General features: G+C 49.7%; 2 protein-coding genes across 2 annotated transcripts; one reads left to right on the top strand and one right to left on the bottom strand.

Moving 5' to 3' along the window:
• Positions 1–11530: 11530 nt before the first annotated feature.
• DEFB127 (defensin beta 127) lies at positions 11531–14285 on the top strand. Its single transcript, XM_062202534.1, has 2 exons — positions 11531–11579; positions 14032–14285. The coding sequence occupies exons 1-2, from the start codon at positions 11531–11533 to the stop codon at positions 14283–14285; spliced, it is 303 nt and encodes a 100-aa protein (XP_062058518.1).
• A 1720-nt stretch (positions 14286–16005) lies between these two features.
• Positions 16006–17347, bottom strand: DEFB128 (defensin beta 128). Its single transcript, XM_062202533.1, has 2 exons — positions 17299–17347; positions 16006–16250 (listed from the first exon to the last, which is right to left on the bottom strand). Exons 1-2 carry the CDS (start codon positions 17345–17347, stop codon positions 16006–16008), a joined length of 294 nt encoding a protein of 97 aa, XP_062058517.1.
• Positions 17348–20781: the final 3434 nt, after the last annotated feature.

The raw sequence follows: 20781 nt of genomic DNA, 5'->3' as shown, positions 1-20781 counted from the left end.
GTGCCTGTGCTTTTGCTACAGACTGAAGGCTGCATTTTCCATGCAGCTCTGAAGTGGTTAGTGATGCAAAAGCGCCCCACAGGATGCCTCGGCAGCCGTCGTTTTATTAGGCGCCCAGGAAGAGCTTAGCATGAGGTGTTCTGACCTTACTGCACAGAAGGAACTGGGGTTTCTAAGCATTAGAAAGCTGGGGCTGGTTAAATGGAATGCTGGGACATAGGCCTACAGCCCGTCGCGGTGTTGTCCGGTTTTCCCCTCCGCGGACATCCTCAGTGCTAGCTTCTAAGGTAGGTAGGATGAGAGCAATGCCGAAGGCCCTGCGGTGTGCCCCAGCACTGGGACAAGCACGCGCCTGCAGTGGCAGCATGTTTTCCCGTACCAGCAAGAGAGCATGACTGGGTGCACCCATCTCTCATCCAGGCCTCAGGCCGCCTTCCCTGAGGTTGGAAAAGAATAAAAGATGCAGTTTTCTTCACTTCTGGACACCTGTCTGTCAGTCTTAGCCACATATGTCTTTGTCATGTCACCTGTCTTAGCCATGTCTGTCTTTTTGCCGTGTCACCTGTCTGAACCATGTCTGTCTTTGCCATGTCACCTGTCTTAACCACATCTTTGTCATGTCACCTGTCTTAGCCACGTCTGTCTTTGTCAGTCTGTCTTCCCACTTATGAAATTCTGGGGTTGAACTGAATATCCTTCTCGCCATCTTCTCACACTGATACCCTCTGTGTCTAAGAACAAAAGATTACCATAGGCTTTGCAGAGTCAGCTTCACCTTTGACTTCATGAGAAGCCAGAGATTTAGGGCAGATACATCAATCCAGGAAGAAACAAGGGTGGAAGTGTGGTCTCCATGGCAGCCAAGTCCGTATGCGGTGAGAAGGAGTCTCTCTCCTTCTCCCCTTGGTCCCAAGCCCGTTGCTGGGAGATCCGTGTGCACCCGCACCGCTGATGCGTGCCCTCAGCGCCCCTGCTGTCGCCACGCAGGTTCTGAAGACGCGTGCAGGACCCCTGCAGCCGCCTCCTCGGCAGTCCTCCGGCCTTCCTTCCCACACACGTTCACTCCCGGCGATAGGTGCAGTCACTCCCCTAGAGGTCGAGAGGAGCACACTGTATGGTCCACAACAGGTCCATTCCCCTACATTCTGGCATCGTGGCAGGCAGTAAGTCTCTCCCGTCGGCTTCATCCTGCTCCGCAGGAGGAACTGGGGACAGCTCCCGTGTGCCCTCCTGCCATGGTCCCCAGGGGCCCTGCGCGTGCGCCGCACACCATGACTGTGCTTGGGTTGGAGGCGCCCGCCTGCCTCTGACCTGCAGTTTTGGGGTAGACTCTTGTGTCCCTTCGTGTCCCTCCCTGGAAAAATCTGTGCGGAAGACGTTGCTGACCACACTTCTTCGACTCCCGGATTATGGCTTACTCAGTCACGGGCCGCACTCTGGGTACCTACGATGCCTTCCAGGCTGGCCATTTTATTCAAAAGCAGGAACCACTTGCCTTTTTCTTTCTCTTCCCCTAACACCCCCAGCTGGATAAATAAAAGGGATTCTTGAGGAGACGAGATCTGGGGGTGTTACTGACCTCTGGCCTTCCTTTATCTTAGATCTGTCTCCCTCGAAAGACCCATCCATGATCTTTGTCATACATGGCAGAGAATATTTTAGGGGTGGATTTTCCCAGCTGGTTGGACGTCAGTGCAGACGTGATGTCCAAGCCATGACTGTCCTTGTGGACAGAACTCCGGAACTCACACAACAAAGTGGCCAGATGGAAGCGACGCGCTTCAGCAGAGGATGCTAGGAGGTTCAAAAACAAACAAAAGAAACAAAGCCCCAAAGCCCATGAGCTGTAGAGTTTGAGGTAGCTGAGGGCAATTCAGTAGGATCTCACCAGAGCCACTCTAACGCTAGACAAACGATTTCCATCTTTGAGCCTATGTGCATGAACTTGAAGAATAAAGAAACATTTACGCTCACGCAAGGCACGAAAGCAGTTTATTAAAGCATGGAGCACGTCGTCACAGGGGTTTAGCTCCAGCAGGTTGCTAATTCCAGGAGCAGCAGGTCGGCTTCTCCGGGGCCCTGCCTGCTGGACCACGGCTTCCCCGCAGGGGCCGGGGACGACAGGTGGTGGAAGAGTGGAAGAGTGTAACAGGAGAGAGAGCCGCGAGTTCTCTTTACACGGCCAGGTGGGCTTGTAATGGCTTCTGGTAGGACTCACTGTGCCTTTTCCTCAGTGACCATGGTGATCTCGGCCTTGAAAACGTCTCAGAGATATGATCACTCTGCATGGATGAGGAAGATCATTTCAGGGCTACAGCCTGGAGCGATGTCCACCTGCCTCCCACCTTTCATACCACGCTTTACTCTAGACGGCAAATACTCCTTCCTTGCTTTGTGAGGCCAGGGGAGAGGAACCCTCGCTCTAGAACCAACAGCATGCCAAGCACACTAGGGAAACTTTCATTCAACAAAAACGTTGTATAATGATCACAGTAACATGATGAAAGCTGCAGAACCTGCATGTCGAGGCTTGGATCTAAGTTTGCCCCTTACTACCTTTGCTCATTTTGTGGCCTCCAGCTCAGTTTCTTGGTAAGCCAGGAATCACATAATGACAAAAGAGCCAGTTGATCAAAAAGGTGGCAATTCTTGGGGCTGGCGCTGTGGTGGAGTGGGTAAAACCACTGCCTGCAGCGCCAGCATCCCATATGGGCGCCAGTTCGAGGCCCGGTTGCTCCACTTCCGATCCAGCTCTCTGCTATGGCCTGGGAAAGCAGTGGAAGATGGTCCAAGTGCTTGGGCTCCTGCGCCCATGTGGGAGACCTACTTCAGATAGTTGCAGCTCCAGCCATTGCAGGCAACTGGGGAGTGAATCAGCGGATGGAAGATCTCTCTCTCTCTCTCTCTCTCTCCCCCCTGCCTTTCCTTCTCTCTGTGTGTAACTCTGACTTTCAAATAAATAAATAAATCTTTTTAAAAAAGAGGAAGAAATGCAAATGGCCAACAAATATATGGAAAAATGTTCAACATCACTAACCATCAGGGAAATACAAATAAAAACCACAATGTGTTGGCCGGCGCCGTGGCTCAACAGGCTAATCCTCCGCCTTGCGGCGCCGGCACACCGGGTTCTAGTCCCGGTCAGGGCACCGATCCTGTCCCGGTTGCCCCTCTTCCAGGCCAGCTCTCTGCTGTGGTCAGGGAGTGCAGTGGAGGATGGCCCAAGTGTTTGGGCTCTGCACCCCATGGGAGACCAGGATAAGCACCTGGCTCCTGCCATCGGAACAGCGCGGTGCGCCGGCCGCAGCGCGCTACCGCGGCGGCCATTAGAGGGTGAACCAACGGCAAAGGAAGACCTTTCTCTCTGTCTCTCTCTCTCTCTCACTGTCCACTCTGCCTGTCAAAAAAAAAAAAAAAAAAAAAAAAAAAACCACAATGTGATAACCCCTTTTGAAATCAAGAAAAAAGAGGGGCCAGCGCTGTGGCACAGCAGGTTAAAGCCCCAGACTGTAGTGCCAGCATACTATATGGGCACCAGTTCAAGTCCTGGTTGCTCCACTTCTGATCTAGCTCTCTGCTATGGCCTGGGAAAGCAGTAGAAGATGGCCAAAGTGCTTGGGCCCCTGCACCCATGTGGGAGACCTAGAAGAAGCTCCTGGCTCTTGGCTTTAGATCAACTCAACTCTGGCCATTGCAGTCATTTGGGGAGTGAACCAGCAGATGGAAGACCTCTCTCTCTCTCTCTCTCTCTCTTTCTCTCTCTCTGGCTTTACTTCTTCCTGTAACTCTCTCTTTCAAATAAATAAAATAAATCTTTAAAATAAAAAAATAGAAAGTCACAAATGCTGATGAGAATATTGAGAAAGGGGAAAGCATATATAAATTAGTATGGCCACTGTGAACTATAGTATGGAGACTACTTTTAAAAGTAGACACTGGACTGCCGTGTAACCCAGCAATCCCACTTCTGAGCCTGTACCCAAGACTAGCTGTGCCAAGGGGACTCCCGCTCTGCCATGTTCATTGCAGCACTGTTCACAATAACCAAGATATGGAATCAACTGAGGCGCGTGCTTAGGTTTCTCGTGACGAATTCAGACCAAGCTTCAGAAACAGAACAGCACAAGGACCTTACATGCTTCTGCTGATTGCTCTGATGTTTCTTATTGTCCTTAGGTGATGTTCTGCAAACGGGTCACCTACGGGGGGAATTCATGTTCCACAGGAAGATTATAAATGATACAACCACTCTCTTGTCTAGGGTTTCAAGCACATAAAAGTTTGGGGGGAAACCTGGTAGTGCAGGGTGAAAGGAAGTCCGCTTTGGGAGCTCCAGGCCAATTTCTCTTAATTTCACATTTGTCTCCGGAACTGATTTCTCTCATGTCAATTTTTTCCAGTGTAAAATGCGTGTGTAAAACCATCATGTGGGGACAAGCATTTGGCCTAGAGGCTGAGACACAACCTGGGATGCCCGGGTTTGAGTCCCAGCTCTGCTCCCAGTTCCAACTTCCTGGTAGCGTGCACCTGGGAGGGAGCAGGTGCCGGCCTGAGTGCTTGGGTTCCTGCCACTCACCTGGGAGACCTGTGACTGAGTTCCTGACGGCTGGCTTTGGAGCTGGTCTAGCCCCGGCTGCCACAAGCATTTAGAGAGAGAAACAGAAATTGGAAGCTCTCTGTCCCTTCACCTCTAAAATAAAAAATAAATAAATAAATAAAATAATAAAATAAAATAGCTGTGCGGCCTGAATGATGGAGATGGTACTTATCCACGGCAGCTGGCTTATTTTTTAAATGCATGTTGATGATTAACAGGCTGAAATTTTTTTTTTGGAAAAATGCAAGCTAGCATCCAAGAATAATCTAAGTAAACATTACCCCCTAGTGGAGACATTGTACTTAGTGAAAATCCAAACCCTTAGAATTACTCAAGATGGTCATTGTAAGACTCACACATCAGCGGTGGGCATTCGGCATAGCTTGGGACACACACTCCCCCCGCCCCCATCAAGGTGGCTGAGTTCAACGTCTGGGTCTGGTTTCTGATTCCGGCGTCTCACTAGTCCAGCACACCTGGGAGGCAGGATAGCCCAGGGAGCTGGGTTTCCACCACCCCTAGGGGAAACCAGGATTGACCCCAGCCCCGGCTGCTGTTGGTGTCCCTGTCTCTCAAAGACTCACATCTCTCACACACACACATTTAAATAATCCAATAAATAAATAATAAAGATAAAGGAAACTTAACTATGTCAAAGGAAAATTAAAAGGTCAAAATAATATTCTCAACTTAAAGGTACATCTGATGAGAAACGATACCCTCCTGCATGTTTTTTTAACTGTGGTAAGAAGCATATAACATAAAATTTGCTGTGTTAAACATTTTTAAGCAGGTGATACGTGACAAGGAATGCGTTCACAATGTTGAACAGCTGTCCCCACTATTTATTCCAATCCCCCTTTGTCATCCCAAGCCGGAACCCTACACATTACGCAGTAATTCCCACTCGCCACCCCCCCGGCTGCTGGTAACGTCCAATCTGCTTGTCTTTCTGAATTAGTATGTTCAGATATTTCACGTCAGCAGAATCAGACAATATTTGTGCTTTGCGTGCGGCTTATTCCAATCCATTTTGTAGCATGCGGCTTCATTCTTTCTGTCACCGAGTAATATTCCCTTGTATGTGTATGCCACGCTTTGTTTATCGCTCTTCTGCGGATGGATATTTGTGCCACTTCCTCATCGGGGCTCCTGCGGCTTTCATGAGCCACTTACTGAAGGCTGATTGGCCCATAAACTGCTGTACAGATTTGATGTGAGTTTGGCGAGAAGTGGGAGTGGACTCCTGGGACACCGTCACTGCCACCAAGGCCATACACAAATCCATCACTTTCCCATGTCTGCTCTTCTCCTTAGGAATTGTAGATAGATAATGCAGTATTGTTAATGTTATGTGTAGACACCACGTGAAAACATCCCAAATACGACCATCTATTTTTTAATTAATTAATTTTTTTGAAAGTCAGAGTTACACAGAGAGAGAAGGAGAGGCAGAGAGAGAGGTCTTCCATCCAATGGTTCACTGCCCAATTGGCCACAATGGCCGGAGCTGTGCTGATCCAAAGCCAGGAGCCAGGAACTTCCTCCAGGTCTCCCATGCGGGTGCAGGGGCCCAAGCACTTGGGGCATCTTCCACTGCTTTCCCAGGCCATAGCAGATAGCTAGATCAGAAGTGGAGCGGCCGGGTCTCGAACTGCCGTCCACATGGGATGCCGACGCATCAGGCCAGGGTGTTAACTCGCTACACCACAGTGCCAGCCCCTCTATGCCTTTCAAATAAATAAATCTTTTTTTTAAAGATTTATTTATTTATTTGAAAGTCAGAGTTACGCAGAGAGAGGAGAGGCAGAGAGAGAGAGAGAGAGAGAGGTCTTCCATCCGATGGTTTGCTTCCAAATTGGCTTCAATGGCCGGAGCTGTGCTGATCTGAAGCCAGGAGCTAGGAGTTTCTTAAGGATCTCCCACGTGGATGCAGGGGCCCAAGGACTTGGGCCATCTTCTACTGCTTTCCTAGGTCACAGCAGAGAGCTGGTTGGGAAGTGAAGCAGCTAGGTCCCGGACCAGGGCCCATATGGGATGCCGGCACTTCAGGCCAGGGCGTTAACTTGCTGTGCCATAGTGCTGGCCCTTCAAATAAATAAATCTTAAAAATAAAATAAAAGAATGTCTTCCAGTCCCATCCATTTTACTGCAAATGGCAGGCTCAAAGCCAAATCCCGTGGGGAACACAGTGTTTCTGAGTCTGAGCCCAGGAGCACAATTAGCAAGTCTGCCAACTGAGCCTGCCCTCGCGATCACCCTCCTACACCTTGGGTTCTGTCGGGGTTGCATAACCTCCCGCTGGAACCCTAAGGCTCCCACAAAGAGACTTCTGCCCGTGGATGGGTGCCGAATTCTTTTGTGTTTTTTTCAACTTTTTAAATGTATTGATTTGTTTGTATCTGATAGTCAGAGAGGCAGGGACTGAGACTGAAACAGGTAGGTAGACAGACAGACAGACGCCGACAGAGATCTCCCACCTGCTGGCTCACTCCCCAGAGGCTCACAGCAGCTAGGCCAGGTCAAGGCCAATAGTCCAGTACTGCGTTGGGCCCCCCCACCTCCGGTGTCAGGGACCCCAGCACTTGAGCCATCGCCTGCTGCCTCCCAGGATGCACGTTAGCAATAATCTAGAACTGGACACAGAGCCAGACCCCAAAACCAGGCGTTCCAGTGGGCTGCCTTTTAGCCGCCATGCCACACGCCTGCCCCAGGATCGGCGCAGCTCCGGCAGTCATGGCCAATTGAGGAGTGAACCAAAGGATAGAAGACCCCTCTCTCTCTCTGCCTCTCCTTCTCTCTCTGCGTAACTCTTTCAAATAAATAAATAAATCTTTAAAAAAATGCACCATACACAATCCCCAGATATTTCTGCCTAATATAATACAATTTTCCTGAGTACAGCTGAAAACACATTTCCTCTTTCCTAGAAACGCTCGGGAGAGGTTAATGCTTCTCCTTTGATACCCATTAACTTAATTACTGTGATGTAATGTTAAATACAATTAATAGATCTTTTGCTAAATGATAAAGGAAAAAGAGAGAGGAAAACAAAAATATCTGATGAATATATCTAAGCATAATCATAAATAAGAAAGAAAATACGTAAACGTTTTTTAGCCCGTCCTCTTTTATTGGGCGTTAGTTCTCAGTTATGATACAAAAGAATTCACCAGCAATGGCACTCCCCGCAGAGGGGAGCTGGCCCGGAAGGCCACGGCCAGGAAGGCAGTGTCCACACGTCCACACGTCCACATGGGCTCTCTTCTGGGGTGCTGTGGGTCCGCTCCCGTCTGAGTTCTCTGTAAAGGCAGCGGTTGGAAAGTGTGTAAGCCGCCAGCACCATGTTCAGGCCAGTGACGGTCCGTCTTCATGCTGATGGACTTGTTGTAAGCCCAGCAGGCTCTTTGAAAGGCTCCACAATGCCTTTCGGGGTGAAGTCCCACCTCGGTATCTGTATCCGGCGGGGCGGCACCTCCCGGCTGATATCCGTAAGTTTCTTCTCCTTCAGTGGGGCAACTGACGCCATCGCGGAGTCCTGGAGCCCCTCACTCACCACGTTCATAATCCTGATCTCTGCAGCTGGTCAGGTGGTCACAGCTGGTTTTTTTTTTTTTAAGATTTTATTTATTTGAGAGGTAGAGTTACAAAGAGAGGGAGAGATGTGAGAAAGGTCTTCCATCCACTGGTTCACTCTGCAAATAGCCACAATGCCAGTGCTGAACTGATCTGAAGCCAGGAACCTGGAGGTTCTTCCTGGTCTCCCATGTGGGTGCAGGGGCCCAAGGACTTGGGCCATCCTCCACTGCTTTCCCAGGCCACAGCAGCTGGGACTCGAACCAGTGCACATATGGGACGCCAGCACCACAGAGGCTTAGCCCACGAGGCCACAGCGCCGGCCCCGCACGACTGGGTTTGTAAGCCTCTTCTTATACTACCCATTCCATGTTCACTTCGCCCTCAGCAGGCCCCTCGTCTTGCAATTTTCTGCCTCTGGTTTGGTGACCCCGATATTCATTCCTGAAGAGTGGAGGCCGTGAAGAGCCCTGCTCATTGGTGATCTGTCACTGACCAACCACAGAACATGGTTAGATCAAGGGACACCATAAGGCAACTTCTGCATTCCAGAACCCTTCTTCCTTATCCTCATGGGGTAGCAGCAACCCAGTTCCCTTCGACAGCCAGGGGAATGGAATCTGTTGGGTCAGAGTCCACCGTGGCCAGTGACAGTCTCAATTTCCAATTCAGTGGAATCCTTGGTCTGTGACTTCATGAACGCACTCCTGCTTTTGAAACGAAGACCTCTGGGCCGGCGCCGTGGCTCAACAGGCTAATCCTCCGCCTTGCGGCGCCGGCACACCGGGTTCTAGTCCCGGTCGGGGCACCGATCCTGTCCCGGTTGCCCCTCTTCCAGGCCAGCTCTCTGCTGTGGCCAGGGAGTGCAGTGGAGGATGGCCCAAGTGTTTGGGCTCTGCACCCCATGGGAGACCAGGAGAAGCACCTGGCTCCTGCCATCGGATCAGCGCGGTGCGCCGGCCGCAGCGCGCTACCGCGGCGGCCATTGGAGGGTGAACCAACGGCAAAGGAAGACCTTTCTCTCTGTCTCTCTCTCTCTCTCACTGTCCACTCTGCCTGTCAAAAAAAAAAATAAATAAATAAAAATAGTAAAAAAAAAAAAATTAAAAAAAAAAAAAAGAAAAAAAAAAAGAAACTAAGACCTCTGGACCAACAGAGCCTACGTTCAGAACAGGAAGCAACATATTTGCTAGTGGAGCACCAGAGCTAATAACGAGTAGAATCCTTCCCTCTCTGCCTTGTGAGTCCTGGACCTACAAATATTGGCTATTAGAAAAGAGTACCACAGGGCCGGCACTGTGGTGCAGCGGGTTAAAACCCTGGCTTGACGCGCCAGCATTCTATACGGACACCGGTTCTAATATCTGCTGCTCCTCTTCCTATTCAGCTCTCGGCTGTGGCCTGGGAAAGCAGTAGAAGATGGCCCAAGTGCTTGGGCCCCTGCAGCCACATGAGAGACCCAGAAGAAGCTCTTGGCTCCTGGCTTCGGATCGGCGCAGCTCTGGCCGATGCAGCCATCTGGGGAGTGAACCAGCGGATGGAAGACCTCTCTCTCTGTCTCTACCTCTCTCTGTAACTCTGTCTTTCAAATAAATAAAATACATCTTTTAAAAAAAATAGTACCGTAGAGGTGGGCATTTGGCACAGCAGCTAAGATGCCATCTGGGACCCCCACATCCCAGATTGGAGTGCTTGAGTTTAAGTCTTGGTTCTTCCACTTCTTCTTCTTTTTTTTTAAAGATTTATTTTATCAGGCCGGCGCCGTGGCTCACTAGGCTAATCCTCCGCCTTGCGGTGCCGGTACACCGGGTTCTAGTCCCGGTTGGGGCACCGGATTCTGTCCCAGTTGCCCCTCTTCCAGGCCAGCTCTCTGCTGTGGCCCGGGAGTGCAATGGAGGATGGCCCAAGTGCTTGGGCCCTGCACCCCATGGGAGACCAGGAGAAGCACCTGGCTCCTGCCATCGGATCAGCGCGGTGCACCGGCCGCAGCGCGCTACCGCGGCGGCCATTGGAGGGTGAACCAGCGGCAAAAGGAAGACCTTTCTCTCTGTCTCTCTCTCACTGTCCACTCTGCCTGTCAAAAAAAAAAAAAAGATTTATTTTCTTTACTCCCTATGATTAAGTAAAGGAAAAATCATACTTTTCTGTTCAACTGTTGCCATATTTATTCCCTTAAAACCTTTAACTGGGCCGGCGCCGTGGCTTAACAGGCTAATCCTCCGCCTTGCCGCACTGGCACACCGGTTTCTAGTCCCGGTTGGGGTGCTGGATTCTATCCCGGTTGCCCCTCTTCCAGGCCAGCTCTCTGCTGTGGCCTGGGAGTGCGTGGAGGATGGCCCAAGTGCTTGGGCCCTGCACCCCACGGGAGACCAGGAGAAGCACCTGGCTCCTGGCTTCGGATCAGCGAGATGCGCCAGCCGTAGCAGCCATTGGAGGGTGAACCAGCGGCAAAGGAAGACCTTTCTCTCTGTCTCTCTCTCTCTCTCTCTCACTGTCCACTCTGCCTGTCAAAAAAAAAAGTAAAAAATAAAAAATAAAAAACCTTTAACCCTCTCTGCCTTTCTGGTTGACATAAGTGCATATAATCTATGTTAACATTAACTTGATACTGAATATATATTAACTGATACCTATAAGTCAAATGTTTGGAAGATACAAGAATGAGGTGTGTTTTAGCACTTTGTCATTACTGTCATCAAGTAGCTTATATATAGAAAAGAGATTATCACTGTAATATATTGTAGATTTGTCCATGATTGTAAAAGACAAACATGCACAAGTAGGAAGCAATTCTTGCCCAAGTTCTCTCTCTCTCTCCCTGTCCTATAAACATAAATAATGAAATCTAAAGAGCACAGAGTTCATATCAAGCCATGCTTCATTGTTGATGAATTTTAAGTGTTCCCAAATTTGAGCACTTGATCTGGGATCAGACCCACCTGCATTGCATCTTCTTCCCAAACATGAAATAAATGTACTTTGGTTACATTTCTGGGAATTCTTGTTGGATTTGGGGGTTTATGTTTTCATCTACGTTGCCTCTTTCATCCTGAGAGGTGAGTACATGGCTACAAGTGGCACAGATCCTTCCCACTGGCAGTCTACAGCCTACAGAACAGCAGCAGTTGGGATGGGCTGGTACACGCTGTGTCTCTGAGTTCCATGTGGGGGTAAAATGCGTGACCTCAAATTTCCTGTGTCTGCCCACATGAGGCAAAACCCTTGGTTCAGAAGTTTAGGAGCGTATTTCACAAATGCCATCTGTTGTGGTTGAGTGCATAAAAATCCAGTGTCTGAAGAAGGTGGCACAGTGTGCAGTTCACTGGACCGAGAGCCTGGGCTGCCACTGCTCTGGCCATGAGGCTCTTCCTGATCGTTGCAGTTCTGCTGTTCCAGAACCCCACAGGTAACCCAGAGTTCCCAAGGTCTCACTCATATCCACAATGGGATGCAGGACTTCCAAGAGTCAGAGAATTTTTTTTTTAAGATTTATTGATTTATTTGAAAGACAGAGTTACAGAGAGGTAGAGGCAAAAAGAGAGAGAGAAAAATCTTCCCTCTGCTGGTTCACTCCCTAAATGGCCACAATGACCAGAGCTGGGCCGATCTGAAGCCAGGAGGCAGGAGCTTCTTCTGGATCTCCCAAACGGATGCAGGGACCCAAGGACTCGGGCTATTTTCTACTGCTTTCCCAGGCCATAGCAGAGAGCTGGATTGGAAGTGGAGCAGCCAGGACTCAAATCGGTGCCCATATAGGATGCCAGCACTGTAGGCGGCAGCTTTACCTGCTATGCCACAGTGCTGGCTCCTCCAGAGAATTTTATAATCTGAAATAGGGGGTGACAGAGCCTTTAGGGATGACTGAAGTATATTCAGAATCGTCAGAAGTTCCCTCCTCCTGGGCCCTTCTGCCATGGCAGGGTCTTTTAAAAATCAGTACTCGAGAAGTCAGGCGCTGTGGCACAGCAAGTTAAACTGCTGCTTGGGACAGCTGCATCCCATATCGGAGCGTACATTCAAGTCCTGGTTATCCCGCTTCCAATCCAGCTTCCTGCTGATGAGCCTGGGAAAGCAGCAGCTGATAACCCTGCCACCCACATGGGAGTCCCACTTGGAGTGCCAGGCTCCTGGCTTCAGCCTGGCCCTAGCCCCAACTTTTGCAGGCATTTGAGGAGTGAATCAGTGGATAGAAGATCTCTCTCTTTCTCTCTCCCTCCCCTTCTCCCTTTCAAATAAGCAAATACATAAAACTTAAAAAAAAAAAAAAAAGTACTCAAAGCACCAAAAAGAGGTTACGACTTTCTCTAGGAAGCCCTCACCCTAGAAAGGAATGAGCCGCACACCTGGGGATATCCTTATTTCTCTGGCTACACATTTGACTTTGACTTCAGTCACATTTTCTTCCATTATATGTGTATTTTAGCCTATTATTCTGTAATGCATGAATGGTGGAAGAAGCATAAACTTTGGACTTGGGTGTTTTCAGCATGGGACACATGATGGAAACTCTCTAGGTCTCTAAGTTTCTTCATCTGTGGAAGTAACGCCTGGCTCTCAGAAGGTTCATTAAATGTTAGAACATAGGAGAAGCGGCTAGCGTGGTGCCGGCACATACCAACAACTTAAAAACTAGAGCTTCCTTGCCTTTTTGAAACCACATCTCTGATATTTATCCCTTAGGACAGGAATGTAGTGGTCCATTGATAGAACCCAGAATTTGTAAGTCCCAAAGGAGTTCTAGAGCCTGGGGGCGGAGGGATCGTCTTTGTTCTCCATCTTTATCTCCTGGGGTCTAGTGCATGGGGAACACAAACTCAGAAGCCAACCTTTGAGCATCTCAATTCTTAGGCAGCTGAAAGGACTCCGGATCACTGAGGGAGAAGCATATATTCCGGTGAGGGAAAGTCTGGAACTGATTCTTGGAGAAATCTTGCCTTAGGAGAATGGGAAGTCACAGAGGGATGAAACACCTCAGGAACTGGAAGGACTCCAGGAAGCAGAGAGAGCTATGCCCTGGCAGAAGTGCCCAGTGCCGAGGATAAGGGGGGGAAGATTACTGAGGGGAAACATACATGACTAGATAGCAAGAAAGTCGTTCCTTTTTGATGATTTATTTTTCCTTATTTGAAAGAGAGGAGAGGGAGCGAGATAGCTTCCACCTGCTGGTGCACTCCCCAAATGCCTGCAACAGCTAGCACTGGTCTAGACTGAAGCTGAAAACCCAGAACTCGATCTGGGTCTCCCACGTGGGTGACAGGAATCCAAGTACTTGAGACTGCACCCGACGCCCCCCAGGGAGCACATGACGCTGCCCTGGGAAGTGGGACTGGAACTCAAACCAGGAACTCGGAGATGGGGTGTGGGCGTCCCCAGCAACGTGTTAACCATCGTGCCAAACGCCCACCCCGAGAAGGTCATTCTTGATTAGGGTAAAATAGGTAGGAACCCAAGGATGGGGTTTGACTCAGCTTTAAAAGCACAGTGAGCTTTTGTTGTTGTCGGGGCATCAGAGGTGAGACAGTTGTAAGGAAATTGTGCCCCGGCAGTATTTGGGAAGGAGTCAGAGTTGCTGGGCTACCAGGTGGAGTGAAGGGATCCTAGAGTGAGGGATTCACTCCTTCATGCTCCCAAACAAGATCCCATGTTCTTGCCTAAGATCCTAGAAGACTTACGATGTGAGTAACCCCGTTAAACGCTGGAGAATCCTCTTTGCGATAATACAAACATGCGCCCTGTGGGTACCTCCCGGCTTCAATCCCTCCAAACCCCCTCCGCTGCCTGCCTGCCTGCCTCCCCCACGGCAGAGCCAGCATCCCTCTCAAGTGCCGATTTCCCATTTTGTCTCCTCCTGGGCACAGTAACCGAGCAACTGAAGAGATGCTGGGACGACTACGTGCAGGGCCACTGCCGCAAGATCTGCAAGGTGACCGAGATCCGCGAGATACTCTGTGCCAACGGGAGATACTGCTGCCTCAGCATCAAGGACGTGCGAGCACGCAAGGTGATCACAAGGCCCCCGCGGCCGAAGCCAAGAACGCAGGCGTACACTTTTCCTCAGGACCAATTCCCAACGCTGGAAAACTATGCAATTTCCAATGCACATTCTACATAAGTCAAGTTCAACTTTCCGTTCATTTTTTTCTCAACCTATTCCAATAAACTAAGGTGACGAGACCCACATCTTCTCCTTTCTGGTTTCTTGATCCTCAGAATGACCCTCAAACAGATTCCAATAAAGCTCCTTGCTAGTTTTCTGACTTCTCTGTTTGTTAATCAGAGATTGAGCGCTCGGTGTGTGGCAGGTAAAGGTGAGAGGATATAACCATAGCACTGCAAAGAAAAAAAACTGCATCATTGGAGAGTGGAATAAGAAACTCAGGAAATTGGGGCCAGTGCTGTGGCGCAGCGGGTTAAAGCCCTGGCCTGAAGTGCCAGTATCCCATATGGGCACTGGTTCTAGTCCCAGCTGCTCCTCTTCCCATCCAGCTCTTTGCTATGGCCTGGGAAGGCAGTGGAGGATGGCCCAAGTCCGGAAGAAGTACCTGGCTCCTGGCTTCGGATCAGTACAGCTCCAGCTGTTGTGGCCATCTGGGGAGTGAACCAGCGGATGGAGGACCTCTCTCTTTCTCTAACTCTCTCTGTAACTCTGTCTTTCAAATAAATAAAATAAATCTTAAAAAAAAAAAAAAGAAAAGAAACTCAAGGAAGATGGATGGAATTCAGGAGAGGGCAAAGTGGAGTAAGTACTCAGGGTAAATTCATGAGTGAGTTTACAATAAAAGTGGTGTCTTGGAAAATATGTCCGAGTTCAATGGATGACACTTAGCAGGGGAGGCAACGCCAGCGAACAGAAGGGCATCAACAAACGCAGGAGACTCTCCACCCACACAAAGTGGGATCCCAGGGAGGTGATGTCCTGGCCTCCTGGGAATGAGCAGGCAGCTGGGAGGACAGGGATGAGGACAGGGATGCTCACCCGATCGAGTAGAGCAGACACAAATGCGAAGCCAAAGCTTCTTTGTTATGATTTCTAAGCACTTGTGATGAACTATATCAACATTCTGTCATGTATTGCAAATAAAAAAACCACATTTTCCTCTTTTATTTTATGGTAGTGTCTTATAGTTTGTATAGACTTTATGTATGGAAATATGACGATGTTCAATTATGGCAAAAATAAAGCAAAAAAATAGAAACAGGGGCTGGTGTTGTGGTGCAGCAGGTTAAGCCACCACCTGCAATGCCAGCATCCCACATGGGCACCCTGTAAGGCCTGGCTGCCCCACTTCCAACCCCGCTCCCTGCTCATGTGTCCAGGAAAGCAGCAGCAGACAGCCCGAGTCTGTGGGCCACTGCACCCATGTGGGACACCAGGATGGAGTTCCAGGTTCCTGGCCTCAGCTGGGCCCAGCCCTGGCCGTTGTGACCATTTTGGGAGTGAATCAGCACATGGAAGGTCTCTCTCTCTATAACTCTGACTTTCAAATAAATAGATGCATCTGAAAGAGAGAGAGAGAGAAGGAAGGAAAAAATTCAGTTTTTTAAAAAGGAGGGGAAGTACTTGAAATACTATGACAGTTTTCTTGCGCAGAAAATGGAGGGTCTAACTTCCACTTCTGCCAAAGTGTTCGTTTAATCTGACTTACAAAGTGAACCAGTGGATGAAAGGTGTGTGTGTGTGTTCCTGCCTTTCAAATACAATACTTAAGTAAATTTAAGATTTTTTTTTATAACGAGCAAATACATCAATAAATAAATCCAAGGCTACACATGGGACTTTATTATGTGGGGAATGGAGTTCCCGGAGGGAAGTAGACACAGGTGCGGCCGGCTCAGGGCTGCGCCGCCGTGGTGAGGAGCGTGGTGGTGGGGAGCGCGATGTAGTCCTGGACTTCCGCGGACTTGTCGGCGGTCCGTGCAGGCGGCTTCCGGGCCTCCAGGTACTTCCTGTTTTCTCCTTCATTAACACAACACAGTTTCCCACTTAGACATCCCATCTCAGAAATCTCGCCTAGCTTGCACCTCTTCCTGCAGAGGCCTGACACGTTATTAAAGCATTTTTTGGGCCACGCCCGATCTGTGCACGAGAAACAACAGTGAACCCAGGTCAGTTTCTGAGCGAGAATGGGAAGGTGTGACATGTCAGTGACGCCTGCGCGCCCCGGGTGAAGTCTATGCTGATAGAGAGCCTCCGGCTTGAAAATCATCCCCCACGGCGGACGTTCAGAACCCCAGTCCAAGGCCCAGTTGGCTGCGAGGACATTGGAACGTAAGTCACAAGCGTGCCTGGATCTCCTCGGTCCCTGGAGAGGCGACGCTCCCCTCTCTGCTCTGTCAGCGACCCCTGCGCCCAGCCTGGGTCCCAGGTCCCCGGGAAGCCCCCCAGCACGGTCCCGGACTTAGACCGCCGAGGGCACGTTGGAGCCCACAGGGTGACCCAACCTTTCACCCTCACTGGCGTGGCGGCTGCCGCCTCCCTTTGCCTGTCCCACGGGGCTGAGCTACACACCCCGTGAAGAGGTCCCTTCCCGTCACCCCCACTCCTCCACGAGCCGCACCCCCGCGGCTCCTGATCTTCACTAACTCCCTGCTGCTGTGCCTGGGAAAGCCGTGGAAGATGGCACAAGCCTTGGGCCCCTGCACCGACATGGGAGACCTGGAAGAAGCTCCTGGCTCCTGGCTTCGGATTGGCTCAGCTCTGGCCTTTGTGGCCATTTGAGGAGTGAACCAGTGGATGGAAGACCTCTCTGTCTCTCCCTCTGTAACTCTGCCTCTCAAATAAATAAATAAACCTTTAAAAAAAAAAATCCCATTCACAAGAGCCACAAAGCAATCAGATATTAAAAAGAAAGTGCATTTGAATGGAAAGGGGGATGGGCAGGCTCTTGGGTGAAAACTGTCCATCATGAAGCCAATTCCAGACGTTGCTGTATTTGGAGGGAACGCGGTCGCCTCACCCTGACCTCCCCCGCCGGCCCCGGGTTTCTCCTCTAAGGCACAGACAGCTCAGGGCCCCAGGTGAACGGGTGGTTTAGATGAGGTGGGCTGGGTCGCAGCATCCTGTCTGCACGCTCTGAGCTCTCTCTCACATTTCCTGTGGTCCTATGGCACATTGGCCAGTTTACCTTGGGGCACCTCAGACAGCAGAACCATGAAAACGAGAAACAGCTTCATGTTTACAGACTCCCCGAGGAAGAGGCAGCAGGGGGTCTGTCCACTGAGCCGGAGCGCACGGCGTCTTTTAAGATGATCCGGAATCCTGAGTGCTATCAGCATTTAAGCTCTCACTTTAACCCACATGGACAGACAGGAAATCCAAGTCTACTCCCACCTCCACTCCCAAGTACGGGGTTCATGGTCACACAGTGTTCCATCCCATCAGACCCACTCCCCCAGCGCGTGACCCCATGGACAGCAGAGTCTATGATTTCTTCACCTGGGCTGCCAGTCTGTGGGGACCAGGATTTGTGGTCATACGCTCTGCTTTGCATAGAACAATCCAGATTTATTTCCTTTGTTCTAATGTCCACTCACACTCACAAAAGTAACCCAGTTTGAAGCATGAGTCAAGGTAGACGCATACATTTTTTAATGCATGAAACCTCCAGCCATTCTAGGAGTAAGGCTACTTTTGAGTTTGCCTGGATAAATTGATACTATTGGAAAGCTTCCCAGAAAGTCTTACCCATGATTCTACAGTTGATGCCTTTCAAAAGATAAAGTCTCCAAGCACAGCGTCCAGCCGATGGTAAACACCCTGTTCTCTCTGAGGGCATTTAAAGAACCACTTATCATTCTGCCAAACTGGCGGTTGATGCCCACTGTCCGGCTAGCTGGTTCTACAGCCTGCTTCTTTTCACACTCAAGACCCTCTTCACGGGGCTGGCACCATGGCATAAGCAGGTAAAGCCGCCAGCTGCAGTGCCGGCACCAATATGGGTGCCGGTTCGTGACCCAGCTGCTCCACTTCTGATCCAGCTCTCTGCTATGGCCTGAGAAAGCAGTGGAAGATGGCCCAAGTCCTTGGGTCCCTGCACCCACGTGGGAGACCCGGAAGAAGCTCCTGGCTCCTGGCTTCAGATAGGCCCAGCTCTGAATTAACCCAGCTCCAGCTGTTGCAGCCATTTGGGGAGTGAACCAGGAGATGGAAGACCTCTCTCTCTGCCTCTCCTTCTCTCTGCCTGTAACTCTGCCTCTCAAGTACATAAACAAATCTTAAAAAAAAATAATAATAAAATAAAAGGAGGAAGCATTTCCAAGTGCGGCTGGTGCGTCAAGATGAGGAAGGGTAACTGACCAGTGACCCCACCAGAATCCCGGCTGACCTCAGCTCCGTGACCTCTTAGTTGCGGCTGCTAGACAACAAATGTGTGTTTTGGCTGGTGCCATGGCTCAATAGGCTAATCCTCCGCCTGCGGCGCGGGCACCCCGGGTTCTAGTCCCAGTTGGGGCACCGGATTCTATCCCAGTTGCCCCTCTTCCAGTCCAGCTCTCTGCTGTGGTCCGGGAGTGCAGTGGAGGATGGCCCAAGTGCTTGGGCCCTGCACCCACATGGGAGACCAGGGGAAGCACCTGGCTCTTGGCTGCGGCCGGCGCGCTGCAGCCATTGAGGGGTGAACCAGTGGAAAAAAGAAAGACCTTTCTCTCTGTCTCTCTCTCTCTCTCTCACTGTCCACTCTGCCTGTCAAAAAAAAAAAAGTGTGTTTTATTCCTTACTTACTTTAGTCCCCATAGAAGACTGTGACTCAGAACTCAGTGTATCTGTGTCTCCCATTGGAAAACTACAACGTAGGGAGTGTAGCCCATGCCCCATGTCACACAGCCAGTGAGGGATGAGCTGGGATCAACTCAGGTCTTCATGGACCTAAAAGCAAAGGCCTTGGCGTCTGTGTTAAGCTGCCTCATTGGTGAATCTTTGGGAGACTGAAGACCAAATATTCAAATATAAGCTGTTGCTTTGTTCACAAAACGTGTTGGTCATGCGCTTGGCTGGACGTCAGCACCCGGTTCACTCTTCTTCCCCTTTCCTGGAAGGCAGCCTGCGTGAAGAGAATTTATATTTCTGACATTCTACAGATGACGTTATCGCGGTCTGTAAGTAGTATTGCTTGCCTACTTTCCTGTATTCGTAAATCTTTTTGTCTGTTCAGCTCTGTCAACTCTTTAACGTCAGAAAACCTGCATGTCATCTTGATTAGCACAAGAAGCACACAGTCTGCTCATGGTCAAAATTCTTTGTGGCTCAGCAGTAGATTTCCTCTTGATGAGGTTGGGAAGGGTGCTGCAATGCTGCTTAGACCTGGCCAGTTAAAAAATAAAATCCCCACCGACCTCCCACTGCGAGCCATCGTAGCACAAATTGCTATTAATCCCTTACTTATAAATGGACTTCCAGTGTGTGCTCCATTTCTAAGCAATATTCTTCGAATTCTACTTAAGATGTTATCTTTCCTAACTGCTGAACAGGCTGCATCTGGGCAAGAACTGTGGTTACTAATCCCATCTTATAAAGCCTGGGTGAGCAGAGGCAAGATTCTCCCATTGTTCTTTGTTTAGGTGGATTAACATTTTGTGCTGGAAAAAAAAGACACACGGGAAGCAAAAAGAAGAAAATAAAAACATTCATAATTTCACTTCTTCCTGTGAACATTTTGATTTTTAGCCTTCTAAAAATGCTGCCCCAAAATTTATTTTTGTCAGCTGTGTAAGAGATAAAATGAAGCAAAGTGGATAAAGAAAATGTGATGTATATATGTGTGTGTGTGTATATATATATATATATATATATATATATATATGACGGAATACTATTCAACCATAAAAAGAAATTAAATCCTGTCACTTGCAACAAAATGAATGGAAAAGAGAACATCATGTTAAATGGAATAAGTCAGACACAGAAAGACAAATAGCATATGTTCTCCCTCATATGTAGGAGCTAAAAACCAATCTGTTTACTGGTTATTCTAGTCATAATGTGATTACTAGAGACTTGGGGAAGGGTAGGAAGGATGATAGAGGAAGTTTGGAATTTTTTTTTTTAATTTTTTTGACAGGCAGAGTGGACAGTGAGAGAGAGACAGAGAGAAAGGTCTTCCTTTGCCGTTGGTTCACCCTCCAATGGCCGCCGCGGCTGGCGCGGTATAGCCGGCGCACCACGCTGATCCGATGGCAGGAGCCAGGTGCTTCTCCTGGTCTCCCATGGGGTGCAGGGCCCAAGCACCTGGGCCATCCTCCACTGCACTCCCTGGCCACAGCAGAGAGCTGGCCTGGAAGAGGGGCAACCGGGACAGGATCCGGCGCCCCGACAGGGACTAGAACCCGGTGTGCCGGCGCCGCAAGGCGGAGGATTAGCCTAGTGAGCCGCGGCGCCGGCGGAAGTTTGGATTTTTAAAAAAAAAAATGGCACCAATATTGTAACTTTGCAAATAAAGCAGCCACCTGTGACGCCAGCATCCTGTTTGGGTGACGGTTCAAGACCTGGCTGCTCCACCTCTAATCCAGCTCCCTGCTAATGTACCTGAGAAAGTGGTGGAAGATGGTCCAAGTGCTTGGGCCCCTGCACCCATATGGGAGACCCAGAAGAAGCTCCTGGTTCCTGGCTTTGT

Source organism: Lepus europaeus, chromosome 10, assembly GCF_033115175.1.
Source record: "Lepus europaeus isolate LE1 chromosome 10, mLepTim1.pri, whole genome shotgun sequence".
NCBI lineage: Eukaryota > Metazoa > Chordata > Mammalia > Lagomorpha > Leporidae > Lepus > Lepus europaeus.
The sequence above is the reverse complement of the archived record's forward strand: the minus strand, read 5'-3'. Positions and strand labels throughout refer to the sequence as shown.